Source organism: Myotis daubentonii, chromosome 7, assembly GCF_963259705.1.
Source record: "Myotis daubentonii chromosome 7, mMyoDau2.1, whole genome shotgun sequence".
Taxonomy (NCBI): domain Eukaryota; kingdom Metazoa; phylum Chordata; class Mammalia; order Chiroptera; family Vespertilionidae; genus Myotis; species Myotis daubentonii.
This window is the reverse complement of record NC_081846.1, coordinates 19521243-19538716: the sequence shown is the minus strand read 5'-3', so window position 1 is coordinate 19538716 and position 17474 is coordinate 19521243. Positions and strand designations below refer to the sequence as shown.

General features: G+C 36.8%; 1 protein-coding gene across 1 annotated transcript in view; it reads left to right on the top strand.

The window, feature by feature from the left end:
• The window catches only part of ABCA12 (ATP binding cassette subfamily A member 12), a 175683-nt gene that overhangs the window by 137759 nt on the left and 20450 nt on the right, over positions 1–17474 (top strand). Inside the window, exons 34-41 of the mRNA XM_059703068.1 lie at positions 2733–2985; positions 3594–3680; positions 4466–4559; positions 8345–8472; positions 10412–10499; positions 12259–12364; positions 16386–16440; positions 17011–17188. Coding sequence (XP_059559051.1) covers positions 2733–2985; positions 3594–3680; positions 4466–4559; positions 8345–8472; positions 10412–10499; positions 12259–12364; positions 16386–16440; positions 17011–17188 — 989 coding nt within the window. The remainder of the gene's footprint in view (positions 1–2732; positions 2986–3593; positions 3681–4465; positions 4560–8344; positions 8473–10411; positions 10500–12258; positions 12365–16385; positions 16441–17010; positions 17189–17474) is intronic.

Sequence of the window (17474 nt, the reverse complement as noted above, 5' to 3'; positions counted from 1 at the left end):
CTAAATTAAAAAAGATGAAAGAAATATTAGCTTCTCTTTTTAACATAAAAACATGTTTATTTAACCAAATCAAACTCTCTAAAAATGTTTTGAAGAATGTGAAAGAATTTTCTAGTTAGGGCAGGGATGAGTATTTCTCCACCCACCAGTAGTCATTTTTAAGATGTAATTTACTACAATCTCAGATTTGTGTTCAACAAGTTAAAATCCTTCTTGTAACTCGTGCTATTCCACAATGAACAAAGTTACGTTCACTGACTATTATTAGACACTAGAGGCCTGGTGCACGAATTCATGCATGGGTGGGGTCCCTCGGCCTGGCCATTGATCAGGGCGGATAGGGGCCCGCCTTGCCCAGTCCTGATGGCAGCCAATCAGGGCCGGCCAGCCAGGGAGAGGGACCATGGGAGGTTGGCTGGCCGCCGGAGGTTGGCTATGGGAGCACACTGACCACCAGGGGGCAGCTCCTGTGTGAAGCGTCTGCCCCCGATGGTCAGTGCGCCACATAGTGACAGGTCAACTAGTCGTTCAGTAGACCAGTCATAATGGTCGCTTAAGCTTTTATATGTAATTTTTAAAAGTTAAAAATATAGTCATCACTCCTTATGGAACCCATTGGAAAACATGTCTAACCTTCTCACCTCTCTGAACAATTCAGGTGCTGAGAAAATTCAGGCTCTGAGAAATGCTTTTGGAGGAGGGTCTCTGAACTGATGAGGTTGGACCTAATGGCTCTGACTCTAAAGTAAGAGGTCCCTCCTCCATGTTTTTCACACAATATACATTTGAAAAATTGTGTTTCTTGACATGACTTTGAGGAATTGAGCTCTTTTGAAAATAACTTTTATTCTGTTATTCTATTTCTGACAGTTAATTTATTCCTTTGAAAACACTATTTTTTTTAAGGAAGCATATAGTAAAATGATGTATAAATTATGGAGTAGTCATTTCAATAGTTTGCTGAAATTTATAAAAGTCTCTAGGAACAGAACTTTTCATTAAACATTTGCCTATCTTCAAAACTCAGAAAAGGCAATCTCTAATGTTTGTATAATTCTGGAACTTGGGAGTCTCATTTGTCCTCTGCCATCTTCCCCATTTATCATCTTTTGGGGAAAGAGCCGTTGAGTCCATGGAATTGAGGACTTTGAAGGTGGTCAATTGCTTCAGGAAGTACATGTTCTGTATTTGTCTCATAATTTGGAACTCTTCTTCAGTCAAAAGGTACCCATCATTGACATTATCTTTTAGAAAGCTCTGTTTGATCCACCTGTAAGCCATTCTTATGAAACAGAATTTTCTTAAGAAACAGAAAAGCATACTAATTAACTTAATATATGCAGCTCCTTCTGCAATTTCCCTTTGCAGAGATATGACTTTTCATTTAAACTTGTTCACTCTGTTTAATTGGAGCTCATTTTAAATTAAGCAGCTTTGTATTTTTCCTTATCTGCTAAATGAAGATCATGATTTTTTTGTGCTGCATAATTTGTGATGAAGAATTTAAAATATCCACAGAGTGGATACTGTCAACTTATCACATGCTTGCTTGGCAGCAGGCCTTAGGAGAGAATGTTATATTTGAACCTAATTTTAGGGGGTGATGCTGAGATTATCAGTTGCAAGAGCACTAAGGAGGAAACAGTTTATGGCCTCCACAGTTGCTCTGACTCTTAGAAGCCATGGAATTTTCCTCAACACCTGAAGAGCATTTTGGAGGGCAAGAGGGTAGACATTTTGCCTACTAAGCTCTTTTTTGTGACTCTAGTGGTAATAATGGAGTTTTGAAGTGCCATAAAAGTACACCAAATTTCTAAAGAGAATGTAATGAATAAGTGTTTGAACTAGAATTATACTTCGGAGGAGGCATTTTCCTTTCCCCATGTTTAAGGTGAATTCATTGGACTTCACATTAAGAATGAAAGACAATAAAATAAAATATACTATAGCCCTAGCTCGTTTGGCTCAGTGGATAGAATGTTGGCCTGTGGACTGAAGGGTCCTGGGTTCAATTCCCATCAAGGGCATACACCTGCGTTTTGGGCTCAATCCCCAGTAGGGGGCATGCAGGAGACTGCTGATCAATGATTCCCTCTCATCATTGATGTTTTTCTCTCTCTCTTCCTCTTCCTTTCTCTCTGAAGTCAATAAAAATATATTAAGAATACATACTGTAGGTATAAGCCATGCAAAAAATAATAAGTAAGTAATAAATATTCTTATTCCAAAAAAAGAAAAGAATGAGAGACAGTGAGACTTATAATGACTAAGTTTCCCAGTTTCCCACAGTAGGAATGAGTTCTTAGCCTACATTGATATTCTGGTTTCCATTTATCTTATTTGAATTCAGTGTCTTGTTAGAAACTATCTCTTCGATATTAGTAATTAGTCATACATACTGAACCCTCACGGAGACTGAAGATTGGAGACAATGTTCATTTATAAACTTCTACATGTCTCTTTGATGTACAAAACTACAATGTACATGACTAACAATATATTTTGTATACTGATTTGTAATTTTCAAAACACTTTTACATGAAGCTCTATGAGATGGAGGGGTTCAACCCAAAGGTGATAAATAAAGAGCTGAACCTAAAATCCAAATCTTTAAAATATAAGTTTTCCCACCATATCACATTATATCATCTATCCGTAGTTTTTGGAGTAACTTTATTATTTGATGTATTAGGACTTTCCAGAACCAACTGAAATCTCTTTTTCTTAATCAGACAAAATCCTGACATCAGGAGAGAGACTGGATGGTTTTGGACTGTTACTGAAGAAGATAATGGCTATCCTCATTAAGAGGTTCCACCACACCCGCAGGAACTGGAAAGGTTTCGTTGCCCAGGTCATCCTCCCCATCGTCTTTGTCACCACTGCCATGGGCCTCGGCACACTGAAAAATTCCAGTAACAGTTATCCCGAGATCCAGATCTCCCCATCTCTGTATGGTACCTCTGAACAGACAGCTTTCTATGCGTAAGTTTCCTTTCTTTACCTAAAAAGATATTTCCACCTTGCTTCTAGAAGTACAGTTGTGCCTGAATGAATGGGATGAATTGCTGAAGAATACGAACTTAGGAGCTACAGTACCTAATTCTGTCAAAGGATGGGACAGTTTGATTTATTGTGACATGATATTGCCAACAAATAACTTTGAAGCGTTTTTGTGTTTGCCTAAAAATAAAGTATTAGTAGATCTTTATTTTTAAAGACTAGACTTTAATCAAGAGAGTCAGGTTAGGTATGGCTTCCCAATCTATTATAATATATTGCAAATAACTCTTTATTGGTCTCACAAATTGAAAAATAATGTTAGAATTCTGTATCATATAGTGTTGTAGATACAATATGTGATCAGTAAACATATATGACAATCAAGAGAATAACAAGTAGCCAAATAGAGATGTGTGTTTATCTTTTTCTGTGATACTTTCCCCCCCCCCCTGTGATTGTCTTTCTTAGATATTTAAGACAGCAGTCCATAGAGAGACTATTTCATTTTCTCAATTTATTCATGAGCATGAGGTTAACATGGGAGACAAGTGAAGGAGTCATGGATTTGTTTCTATCTTTTTATGTTGCAGGAATTCTAACCCAAGCACAGCAGCACTGGTCTCCGCAATGTGGACCTTCCCTGGCATCGACAACATGTGTTTGAACTCCAGTGATATGTGAGTGCTTCTTGTTCTTTTTCCAATGTTCTACTTTGTGTGTGTGCATGTATATGAGGGTGTGTGGACAAGTGGGTGTGTATTATTTGGCTGGAGGAGGGTAGTACACTGATAGAAATGTGTTTAATGAATATTATCTATCTCCTTTAGTTCATTCCCTGGCTGTGCTGTAAAATAATGAACAGTAGATGCTTTATGACTTATAAAGTTCTTTTGTGTACATGTTTTCATTTAACAGTCACTACAGTCCTGTGAAGTATTAATCCCATTTTTAAGATGAAGAAACTGAGGCTCCTAGGGACTAAGATTCTTGTATAAAGAAATTGAGGTAGAAAGTTGTATAGCTAAAGCTGAGACCCAAGTCTTGACTCCAATTCCCATGCTTTTGCACTATGTAGTATTGCTTATTCAAACTTTTAAGATAGTACACAACACATGTAAGCCTGACATTAATGCATCAGTTTGCTAAAGTATCCCCTTCCTGTCAGAGGAGAGATTGGAAAGAACCAAGACAAGAAAGGGGTCCAAAAAAAAAACCCCACTTCCTGCCTTATTAAGACAATTCTGTGAGCTTTGGTTTTAGTGCTGCTTAATTACTAAGTGCTCTCCATCAACTCCCCCAAAATGTCAGATTACTTGAAAATGGTAGTGCAATGTACATTCAAGTAATAAAAAATCAGTAAGCTGTACAGGACCTGAATTCAATAACTAACACTCTCTCCTATGCTCATGCATAAATATGAGAACACACACATACCTCATTTCAATATCAATTTCACTTGCAGAAGCTGTTTAGAAAAAGACAGTCTGGGAAAATGGAACAGCAGTGGAGAACGTATCAGTAACTTTGGAGTTTGCTCTTGCTCGGAAAATGTCCAGGTAAGATGAAATTCTTAGTGAAGTAGGAAAAAGAAAGGAATAAATATCAAAACTTGAAGGATATATCTAGGTTACCAAAGAGTCAGTATAATTTCATTTTATGGAAGCGAGTAGCTCAGAGATGTGGACCTGGGCAGCTCAAAAATATTGGCTTTGAACTTCAGGTCACCGTTGTAAATCCATCTCAGGACAAATTTTCAAGGGTAGGTAATTCTATGATGGTCTTCATGGAAACTAACCGAAGATGAATTTTTGGGTTCAGTTCAGTTCTAACCAGAAAGCTCTATATTTCATACAACACAATGGCACCATAACTGTCATATTTGAAAACACAGCAAGACTGCCACTGGAGTGGTCAGCTGGGAAGTCAGTAATGTGGAAGTCCAAAACAGAGCCCCTTTGTCTCTAAGCAACACCTCCAGAATGCAAGAAAAATCCAAGTCCTGAAAGAAGCAGGAAAGATTGTCCAATTATCACTTACCCTATCTCTAAGCTATGCATACACACCTTAGGCCTATCCATTCAATAAGCTTTTAAGAAAACCAAATTCACTGGGGAAATTAAAGATGGCTGAAGAAGAGAGATCACTATTAGTCTCTGAGAGTCACTATTTTATCAGCTTACTTCCCCATGGGGAAGAATCTAGCAATATTCTCTACAAAGTGTCATAGGACTGTACCCTGAACTGTCTTTGTAAAAGATGTTAGAATGAAAATGTTTCCAGTAAATGCAACCCGTTTTTGTGTTTTCATGCAAGACAATCACTAACAGTAAAAGCAGGGGTTCAATGGGCATCTTTTGGGATCCTTGCATATTTAAATATTAGCCTTACCCAGTACTTAAAACGTTTCCTAATCCCGTCTCTAATCTTTCTAATGTGGAAGTCCATGTGTGGTACTAGCTTCATGGTGTGAGACATTGTATGAAGGGATGGAAGAAAAAACTGGAAAAGTTCTAGGCTTTCCCAAACTACAGTTCAAGGCAGTAAAACATGGGAAGCTTCAATGAAAAGTAAATAGGAAGTGCAGAAAGCTACAAGCATAAAAATAAGTGGTTAAAACTTAGCTCTGAGATTGGTTAATAGTCATGTACCAAAGCACTTAAACAAATGTGCGATTATAATGTAAGGTGTTAACAATGGGCAGATTGGGTGAAGGGTCTGCAGGGACCCTGTAATATATATACTTTTCATTTTGGAATAATTTTATATTTATACTAGAGGCCCTGTGCATGAATTCGTGCACCAGTGGGGTTCCTCAGCCTGGCCTGTGGGATCAGGCCAAAACTGGCTCTCCAACATCCCACGAGGGGTCCTGGATTGTGAGAAGGCGCAGGCCAGACTGGGGGACCCCACTGGTGCATGATTGGGGCCAGGGAGGGACACAGGAGGTTGACCAGCCGGGGAGGGACCATAAGAGGGCTCCAGGGCATGTCTCGATTGGCTGGAGGCCAGCAGCAAGCTAACCTACCAGTTGGAGCATCTGCCCCCTGGTGGTCAGTGCACTTCATAGCGAGCAGTTGAGCAACCTTAGCATATCATTAGCATATTACGCTTTGATTGGTTGAACAGCCGACTGGACAACCGGACACTTAGCATATTAGGCTTTTATTATATAAGATGTATAAATATTAGATTTATACTTATAGGAAATTATTTTAGATTTCGATTTAGATATATGTAAAATTGAGCTCTGACACCTAAGTTAGGTACCTTAAAACTAATATAACTCAAACTTTTTTTTTTTAGTTCTCACCCAAGAACATGTTTTTTTATTGATTTTAGAGGTAGGGGTGAGAGAGAGAAAGAGAGTGAGAGAGAGGTGAGAGAGAAGCATCAATTGGTTGCTTCCTGACCAGGAATTGAACCCACAGCCATTCAGGTATATGCCCTGAATGGGAATTGAATCACAACCTTTTGGTGTTTGAGATGATGCTCCAACCCACTGAGCAACCTGGCCAGGACAATAACTCAAACTTTTCATCCACTTCTATTAGACCCTGAGAACATAAGTCTGTTAATGTTATCTTTTCAATTTTGGGCAAACATTTTTTTCTTCCCTATAAATTATTGAGGGAATTTTTAGTGTTCAGTGTTGTTCTCCAAATATACCAACCTTGTCAGGACAGTAAAAGAAAAATCGCTCATTAGTTGTGTTGTTTTTTTTTACTTCAAGTGAACCCTAAATTCATGTATAAGCTCTCTCCATATAATAACTATTTGTTCTAATTTCTTGGCCTAGGCAAGATGCCTTCCTTTCAAAGCTCTTTAAAGTCAGGGAGCAGTCAATTAATATTTGACAAAGGAAGTAAGAGCATACAATGGAGTCAAGACAGTCTCTTCAATAAATGGTGCTGGGAAATTTGCTCAGATACATGTAAAAAAAATGAAACTAGAACACCAACTTACGCCATACACAAAAATAAACTCAAAATGGATAAAGGACTTAAATGTAAGAGGGTAAACCATAAAAATGTTAGAAGACTCCATAGGCAGCAAAATATTAGACATATATCGTAGCAATATCTTCACCAATATAGCTCCTAGGGCAATAGAGACTAAAGAGAAAATAAACAAATGGGACTACATCAAAATAAAAAGCTGCACAGCAAAATAAACCATCACCAAAACAACAAGAAAGCCCATTGCATGGGAGAACATATTTGCCAATGCTATTTCAGATAAGGGTTTAATCTCCAAAATTTACAGAGAACTCATACAACTTAACAAAAGGAAGATAAACAATCCAATCAAAAAATGGGCAAAGAACCTAAGTAGACACGTTTCAAATGAGGACATATAGAAGGCTGAGAGACATATGAAAACATGCTCCAAGACACTAATCATCCGAGAGATGCAAATCAAAACAACAATGAGATACCATCTCACACCTGTCAGAATGGCTATCATCAACAAAGCAACAAATGACAAGTGCTGGAGAGGATGTGAAGAATAAAGGACCCTTGTGTACTGCTGGTGGGAATGCAGACTGGTGCAGCCACTATGGAAGACAGTATGGAGTTTCCTCAAAAAATTAAAAATGGAACTCCCCTTTGACCCAGTGATCCCACTTCTAGGACTATATCCCAAGAAACCAGAAACACCAATCAGAAAGGATATATGCACCCCTATGTTCATAGCAGCACAATTTACAATAGCCAAGATTTGGAAACAGCCTAAGTGCCCATCAGCAGATGAGTGGATTAAAAAACTGGCACAGCTACACAATCAAACACTACGCTGCTATAGAAAAGAAGGAACTTTTACCATTTGCAACAGCATGGATGGAACTGGAAAGCATTATGCTAAACGAAATAAGCCAGTCGAAGAAAGATCAATATCACATGATCTCACTCATATGTGGGATATAATGATCAACATAAACTGATGAACAAAAATAGATCCAGAGACAAATAGCAGGGGAGGGGTGGGGTTAGAGATCAACCAAAGGACTTGTACGCATGCACATTAGCATGACCAATGGACACAGACACTGAGGCGGTGGGGGCTTGCCCTCAAGGGTGGGAGTGGCTGGGGGGTCAATTGGGGGAAAAAGGCCGCATATGTAATACTTTAAACAATTTTAAAAAAAGGAAACAGGTAAAATTACATGCAATAAATATAAAAGGTAGTTTTAAAAATTAAAAAAAATAAGTCATGGAGCAGAGGTCACACTCCACCAGCTACAATAATAGACAGGTGATGAGACTGAAGGTCCTTGACATTGTCTATTTGATTTGCACTGCACTGGCCAGAAAAGAACTTAACTTTTAGCTTTATTTTTCAGGAATGTCCTAAGTTTAACTACTCTCCACCTCACAGAAGAACTTATTCTTCCCAAGTAATTTATGACCTCACTGGGCACCGCTTGGAAAATTATCTTATATCAACTGCTAATGAGTTTATGCAAAAAAGGTAAAAATACTCTGTTTATAACATTTAATTGAGCATATCTTGCCTTTTAATTTTAATGGTAATTGCCTTCAGAACTTGAGGTAATGGATGCACATGTCTATTGATTATTTACATAGTTAAATATCTGCTTTATCTAAACAGCTTTATGTATTAATATTTAAGTAATGACTCTTAATTAGGATACATTTAAGCAAATTAAAAAGCATTGATTTTTTTTTTTTGGCCTCAAACATGTATTGTAAAATTTATACACTTTTTTTCCTTGAAGCAAAAGAGAAGTTATTGACTGGATTATGCCAACTTGGAGAATTTTAAGGCATTGCTTCCCATGACAAATGGCCTTAGTTTTAATATGCATATCTCTGCATGCAGATAAGATGTGCACATGTGTAGCAAGGTCCCTGGACAAATACCTAAGTCACTGAAGCATTTTCTATGAATGTAAGATTGGTAGGCTTACATTTGCAAAAACATGGAGAGGCCTGAGGACACTAAACTAAGTGAAATGAGCCAAACACAGAAAGACAAATGCTGCATGATTTCACTTACATGTGAAATCTAAAATAGTCAGACTCGTAGAGGTAGAGAGTAGAATGGCAGTTGCCAGAGTTTGGGGAGAGTGGGGGATAGGAGATGCTGCTCAAGGATATAACAGTGTCAAGGTGAATAGATTCTGGACATCTAGTGGACAGCGGTGTGACAAGTTTAACAATACTGTATTGTATACTTGAAATTTGCTAAGAGGATAGACCTTAAGAGTTCTCAGTACATATTCACACAACACACACAAAGAAAATGGTAACTATGTGAGGTGATGGATATATTAATTAGCTTGATTGCGGTGATTATTTCACAATGTATACATCTATCAAAATCTCAAGTTGTACACCTTAAATACATATAATTTTTATTTGTCACTATACCTCAGTAAAGCTAGGGATGTGGGAATAGTAGGCTTGCAATAGCTACTATTTTTTCCTCTTTTTCATTTATCCCACTTTTATTTCTCAATTTACATAAAAGACTAATATTAGCTCTAAAATAATCCTTCCAATTTTTTTCTGGTCAGACATACATGTAAATATTGTCAAAAAAGGGGACTGTCTAGGGTGGGGGGGGGGGAAATGGACACATATGTAATACCCTTTGTATTACTTTAAGCAATAAAAAAATGGGGTTGATTATTAAAAAACTGTTCTAAAACCTATTTTTTTAAAAAGTGAACAATACACTACAGTGTTCTTTACATACCAAAACTATAGTGCTATGACCACATTTAGGATGACAGCCACCAGATTATACCAGCATGACTGCATTATTATTTATTTAACTCAACCCCTATTGGGGCATTTAAACTAATCTATTATTTAAATTGCTACTTGGATTTTTTAAAATCCACTTTTTATTTTTAAGAGACCATGAACTGATGGGGAGTTACATAATCATAACTCACCTTCAAATATCCAGGAAGAAAAAACATACAGCAGCAGGGGACAAGCTAAGGGAAAAAGTTGGGAGAATAGAAGACATGGAGTCACTTGAACAAAGTTAAAAACTGATGCTATCTCAGTGTAGTGTTTGGTTTATAACAAAACTTATCTAAAAAAGGATATTTAAGCCCTAAAGTCTCATGATTTCTGTGATGGTGCAAATCTGGTTATGTTGGAGGAATTGGTTAGATTATGTCATTGGCTTTCAGAATGATTACTACACATTTGCTATTGTTTAGGACTTTTTATTTCTAGCTATAATCTACATTTTAGACTAAAATATGATATAAACAAATCAATGAAAATGTAAAATATTTATCAGGCAGTATTTATTTTATACCATAAATGTGTTCCTAATGGAAAGAAAAGATTGAGATCTTAAACATTTTAGATCTATTTATGACTATTTGCTCCATTAAAACAAATATAAATTTTATTATTTTATACAGATATGGAGGTTGGAGTTTTGGGCTGCCTTTGACTAATGACCTCCGTTTTGATGTAACAGCAGTTCCTGCCAATAGAACACTTGCCAAGGTAAATTATAAAGTTTCTGTGGGATGTCATAGAAATGAGAATGTGAACTTGAAATGTTCAAGCATTTCCATGAGGTAAAAACAAAACATGGGTATAATCCATTTGAAAAGCAGTTTGGGATAATACATACCCCATAGCACAGTGATTTCAGTCCTGTGTATTTACTCCAGGGAAACACGTACACATAAGTACCAGGATATATATATATATATATGTGTGTGTGTGTGTGTGAATACTAGTGTTTCTCATATGAGCCCAAAACACAACTCCAAGTGTCCATATACAGTTAGACTACACAAATAAATTACTATGTATTTATTCAATAGACCTTTTAGGAATGGAAATGAAAAAATTCAGTGTTATATAATACACAGGCTAACTCTCCCAAACATTATTAATAAGCAGAAGAAAAGACAAAAAGGAATACACAACTATAATTGCATTCACTGTAGACGTTGAGAATCAGCAACCCTCCATCCATTGTTTAGGGGCGAGAGAATTATGATTTGGAAGGAAAAAGAGGGTCAGGGAGAAGTTATTCTGGGTGCTGCGAGTTTTGTTTCTCAGCCTGAGTGATGGATCAATGTGTGTACTTCCTTTATAATTTTTTGTTAAACTATACATTAATGTTTTATTTATATTTTGTTGTGTTGTGTCATATTTATCTAGCCTTGTTTCTTAAAGAACATGGACAGTTAACAGAATTTGATGGAGATTTTAAAAATTCTATTGGCTCTTTTTTCTTCTAGATCATACCTGTTTTGAAACAAGCACGAGTCACAGGATCACACACACACCTATGATCAGACTTACTATCAATGGTAGTCTTAGAGAGTTTCAGTTGCCCTTCCCATATTTCTCTTTAGGTTGTAAGAGACATATACAAACTTGGGGAAGTGGAGAACTAACATTCATTTAGATATTGTTATAAACCAAGCACTAGCATCACCTGTTACACAAGCTACCTAATTCCATCCTCACAACATCCCTATAAGATAGGTATTGAGTCTATTTTATCTGGTTTCCACAAGGTCATAGTGAAAGTGAGAAGTAAGTAATAATACTGAATATTTGAATGCCACCCCCATTTGTTCCTTTCCTCCCTCTCTCAACATAGTAAATATTCTTGAGTAAACGAAGGAGTTATAATATTAAATAATTTCCCTGAAAATCAGATTTTAAATTTTAAATTATTGACTGGGTTTCTTGAATAGAGGTCCACCAGTATTTTAAGTCCCTCTGTATTCGACATAGAAAGTAAAGGAACTCACTTCTTTGTGGGTTATAACTAGGAATAGAGAGTTAGTGGGGGAAATTCTTGTTGCTAAGACTGATGCTTGTATATGTGTTTAATTTTTTTTCTACAGCCTGACATATATGCCATGTGTTTTTATTATATTTCAAGAGCCAAAAATGCCTTAGTTTTAGTCTAAGACTCACTATAAATCAACTTCAGAGATGGAGATAATAACACTTTTTCCAGTTTATTTAAAGCTGGGGCTACAGAGAAGATCAGGATAACTAATAACTTACCATACAGAAAAATACTACTTTCCCAATCGCTGTCCATCACTGAATTGGAAACTTAGAGGTCTGTGGTCCACACTCTGGGGGATGGTTCATAATCTTCCAAAATGAAATAAACTGTTAGGAATCGGTACTCTTATTTTAAATACGAATTCTGTAGGCTGTCAGATGTAAAGACAGCCTAGTTTATTGAAACACAATTCTGATCCTGCCTTCTTTTGGAATTGGACAGGTGTGGTATGATCCAGAAGGCTATCACTCCCTTCCAGCGTACCTCAACAGCCTGAATAATTTCCTCCTGCGACTTAACATGTCAAAATATGATGCTGCCCGACACGGTAAAGTTACTTACACAGAGCTTCTTGGATTGCACCTTTTGCCACTTTCCATATAAAAATTCATGTTAGATCCCATTTCCTCCCAGCAGCAGGTATTTTATGGTACATAAATCACAGATCTGTAAAAGGAGTTTAAAGCTACTACTTCTCAACTACCACCAGATGGAAAGTTTGGGATAATCCCCTTAACTTCAATTTAGTTTCTCATTTATCAATTCAGGATAGTAATGCTGACTTTGCCCTTATTTCTGCTTTCATACCTACTAGTTATATCTCAGAGGAAAATATTTTATCACTACTTGCTTGTATATAGGCTAAAAAATAAAAAAAATAATGTCAATAAATACTGAGCACGAATCTAACCATGAGGACAACACATTTAAACTAAAGGTTCTATGCTTGACCACAAGTGTTACCCTTAATTGAGCACTTACCACATGACACATGCTCTCTAGGGGCTGTTGCTAATCTTTCAAGCACCCTTTCAGGCTGAGTATCCTCGTTCCCTACTATTTATCTGGGGCTCATAGTGGGATTTGAACTCATGTCTGTCTGACTCTTGCCTCTTTATTTTTTAAGTACTTCTCTATTCTCAGCCAGCTTTACTTTATTTGGATTTCCCAAGAGGCTTCCACATAGTTTTAAAAATAGAGTCCAAAATTTGAAAGACACTGATTTATTTTTTCCTAAGTCAATTACTGTCCATCAGACTCTTTTATTGTCTTAAGCATTGCTCAAATTGTTTTTGCCATATTGATCCTAAAAAATAATAATGATAAAGGTAAAAAAAAAATAAGTCTCATATTTGCTGGCTAAGCCTGAGGGCTAGCCCAATAAATGAGCTAACAAATAACCGATGAAGTAGGGAGAAAAGATACAACATGTCTTTGAGAAATGCTGAGGCCTACTTTTCCTTCATCTCCCTGCTGTTGGGCATAATTGTGTATGTGCATGTTCTGTGATTGTACCAGTCAACTGTGGATCAAATACTTATTCTAGAAACAGAATCTTTTGCAATCTTCACTTCAGAGAAAACACCATTTTCCCCCAACTGCTTTGGCATTTTCTTAGCAGGAGGAACCATAATGAAACAGCAAGAGATAGAAAGTCCTGAGATGTGGAGCGTCAGAAAAGGGCAGAGTCAAAGTGGTAAATTAAGTGAGATGGTGACTAAAGCTAGCCGAGTATAACCTGTTTTGAAATACTATTGAACACTTGACTTTCAGTCGGATGTATTATTCAGAGCAAAAGACTGTTGTTGCTGTGACAGGTAATGAAAGTGTAAAAACTATAGAAATGACTAAGGGAAATGTAGCAAAGGAGTATAGGTGCGAACAAGAGACCAGTGCACTTTTGAAGGGTCAGCTATTGAAATCTGTATTCAGTTTTCATTTATTGCTAGTGTTCTTTACCACGAACAAAGCAATCTGAGTCATCCTGGACTCCAGCAGGCTAGTTCTGACTCTTACCACTGTATTTTTAAAAATCTTTGTTGTTGAAAGTATTACAGATGTCCCCCTGTTTCCCCCCATTAACTCCCTCCACCCTGCTCCGGTACCCTCCCCACCTACCACTGTATTTTTAACTTACAGAATATAAAGAATTAAGAATTCTGAAACATACATTGACTCTAAAAGTAAATTTATTTTTAATTTTAAAATGAGGCTTAGCTTGAATTATATTTTGTAATTAACTTTTCTTACATAGACTTATGTAAGGGGGAAGGTAGTCTCCTACCCTCTCTGGAAAAAGTTTGATATTTTTTAAAGAAAAAAATCCATGTCACCCCAAAATACCTTTGTTATTTTATAATGTGTAGGATCTGGCATGGAAATACTGTCTGTAAAAATCAACTCAACTATTCTCCTGCCACACCCACCCCACTACCCTAGTTGTTTTAAAGCATTTTTGTTGGAGTCTACATGAACTGGGATTTTGCTTTAGCTGTAAAATTGATTTTCTTTGAATTCTCACATTCTATTTAAAATCTTTTAATTAACTTTCCTTTATAATGTCAATATCTATTATATTCATATGGTTTCCTCTCATGGTTAATTACACATGAAAATTCTGTTCTTGCTTCTCAAGGAATATTGTTTTTACTAACAAATATTATACAACAAGGCTTTATTTCAAAATAACTGACACGTTCCCAACCCCCTGGTGTTTATTCTTACCTTTTATTGCATTAGTAACAATGGTCAAAAGGAAATATCTCATTTTAGGTTGACAACTCTAGAAACAACATAAAATATGTTACTTTGAAAAATATTTTTCATAGATTTTTAGAGAGAGGAATGGAGAGGCAAGGAGAGAGAAACATCTATGTGAGAGCGAAACATCTCTGCTGCCTCCTGCATGACCTGAGCAGCAATCAAACTTGTAACTTTTTGGTACACAGGACAACATCCAACCAAGTTAACCACACCAGCCAGAGTTAAAATGTGTTACTTTTAATGTGTATTGGATGTGGGAGAAAAAATTGAAATTTTGAGATTGACTAGATTTAATAAGCATTTATTGACTAATCGCTGTACTCAAAACATTGTGCTGGATGCTATAGAACCCCAAAGAAGATTTTGGTATAGACCCCTAACCCTGACACATTTACTTGACCTTTCAGCTAAGGATATGTATGAAAACAGTTGGTTCAGCGCCATTTTTTTATAGTGGGCTAAATGTATTTGCAAAGATTCCTCTAGAGTACTTTTTGATTCTGAAGCACAAAGCAGAAATTTTTTTTAAAAAGGTTTTCCCCTGCCTATATGATAATTTAACAATTAGGTTTATGTAGGTTCCCAAGGAAAATTGAATCTCAGTAAAAAGAAAGCCCATTAATTTACACACACACACACACACACCAAAAAAAAAAATAAATAAGAAAATTTTATTCCCCCAATGATGTGATTAAAGTTCTAGGCAAAACTGGTTATTGTTGTTAGTATCTCTGTTTTACTTCAACTACATACTTTTTTCTTTACTATATAACAATTTCAGAATTTAATTTCAAGGCATGTCTCATTTTACTTAATAACAATGATGAATTTAAGCTAATTAAGAGAATATAACTTTAGAATAATTCTATAATATTTGGGTACTGTGAATGGGGCCTTAATATACTAATATAATGAACACATGCTATATGAGAAGTAAGTGAGAAAGTCCTACCTCAGCTAATGACTCTAGGAACATATGTTTAGGGGATATCTTCCTTCTAGTTTCTACCATTCTGTTCCAAAGTTACTCAGGCAGTATAGACCTTACCTTCACAATGTGGTCCTTTAGGAATCTGTTGGCAGCCCATTTTGACTCTGGCTAGCCAACATCTTCTAAGGAAGAGGGGAAAAAAACTTTGCTTCTAGCTCCAAAAGTGAAACCAACTGTGGGAGAACCCAATAATGTAGGATCATATTGGAATTAAGTGACTACTTTTCTGAAGCCAGCTAGTTTCCCTGAGTCTTCCTTGATTTTTATGTCCCCATGAAAATCCCTGATGGGGTGGCTGAGGCTCCAAGCCCTACTGTGGTAGAATTCCAGAACAACAGGCATCTTAGAAATAAAGAGAAGGAGGGATCTATCCTCTCAAGTACAATATTTCCACACCACAGCCAATAGCACGATGAAGAAGAAAGGGGGTGGTAAGTGTCTGTACTTCAGGAGATCCTCATATGATTCATCTCCCTTTGAGTTGCTTCTTTATATGCCAATAATTTCTGAAGTACAGCAAAGAGGAGAAAATAGAAAACCCTTAATTAAATATAATAGGGAGGCAAATGCTATATAAGAAATGTAAGCCCCTTCCCTCAAAATTCCATACATGATCTAAAAACTTATTTTCTTTTTATGTCCTCTTGTATGTCATTGATGAGATTGGAAGAAAATAATTTTCCTTTAAAAGAGTATTCCTAAAGTAAAATTCTTTAGATCATAGCATAAGGAGAAAAGTATTGTGCCTTATTCTCTAAAAATTGATATTTCTGATGAACTGAATACCTACTAAAAGAACTGTCTCTTCTTTAAGCCATCATCATGTATAGTCACCCTTATCCAGGCGTGCAAGACCAAGAACAAGCCACGTAAGTGCATATATATGGCATGACTACTTCCTCCTTGGCCTAAACAAGTCTTTGCACTAAGTACTATAACTGGAAATCACAGTTATACCTGCATGAATGTCAATCTAGAAAAGCTGGTAATATAAGTCACCGCCTGGGACAAAAGGAAGTTTCTGAAAGAATATACAGTGGGGTTGCCATGTAGCGCGTGTTGACTGTAGATTTATAGAATCTGTTGCTTTTGTAAGTCAGGTGCATAAGTGCTTCATCATTTCAATTTCCCTGCATAGCATTTAAGCCCTATTTCTATGCTCAAGAATTATATATCTCTTGATACACCCCGTAACCCTTGGAGACTGAGGTTTTCTATCAAATATCCCCAGTCAATTCAGATGCACTAGAGCTACATTTATTCCAGGGTCACAGCCGAATCATGTAGAAGGTATTATCTGGATGCCTTGCAGGAAGACTTATTTCTGTCACAGCCAACTCCTATACTGTTTTGTTGATGATTTTAGTCATGAATCTTTCTGAAAGGAAAAGAGGTTCAAAAATGTACGTGTGCTTTCTTCTGCCTATTGCTCACTACAGAATGAGCAGCCTCATCGATGTCCTAGTGGCCCTCTCCATCCTGATGGGCTACTCTGTCACTACTGCCAGCTTTGTCACCTATGTTGTAAGGGAGCATCAGACCAAAGCCAAGCAGTTGCAACACATTTCAGGCATCGGTGTGACATGCTACTGGGTAACAAATTTCATATATGACATGGTGAGTAATTTGTGTATTCTTGGGAAGACAGGGTTGATTTTAGTAGAAGACATCAGTTTTAAATTTGAAATTTACTGATGCTAGTTTGTTCATATTATCACCCTAAAATAAGCAAATTAAGAAAAAATGCTTTGCATCCGGCTTGCAAGTCATCCAGTAGTTGGGTGATGCGCTAGAGTTACATTTATTCCATGGTCCCAGAGAAATCCACCTGCCCTCATCTCGGTGGTCTGAAGACCACCCATTCCAGGGCCTCACTCCAGACCCATTCGATCCCTATCTTGGA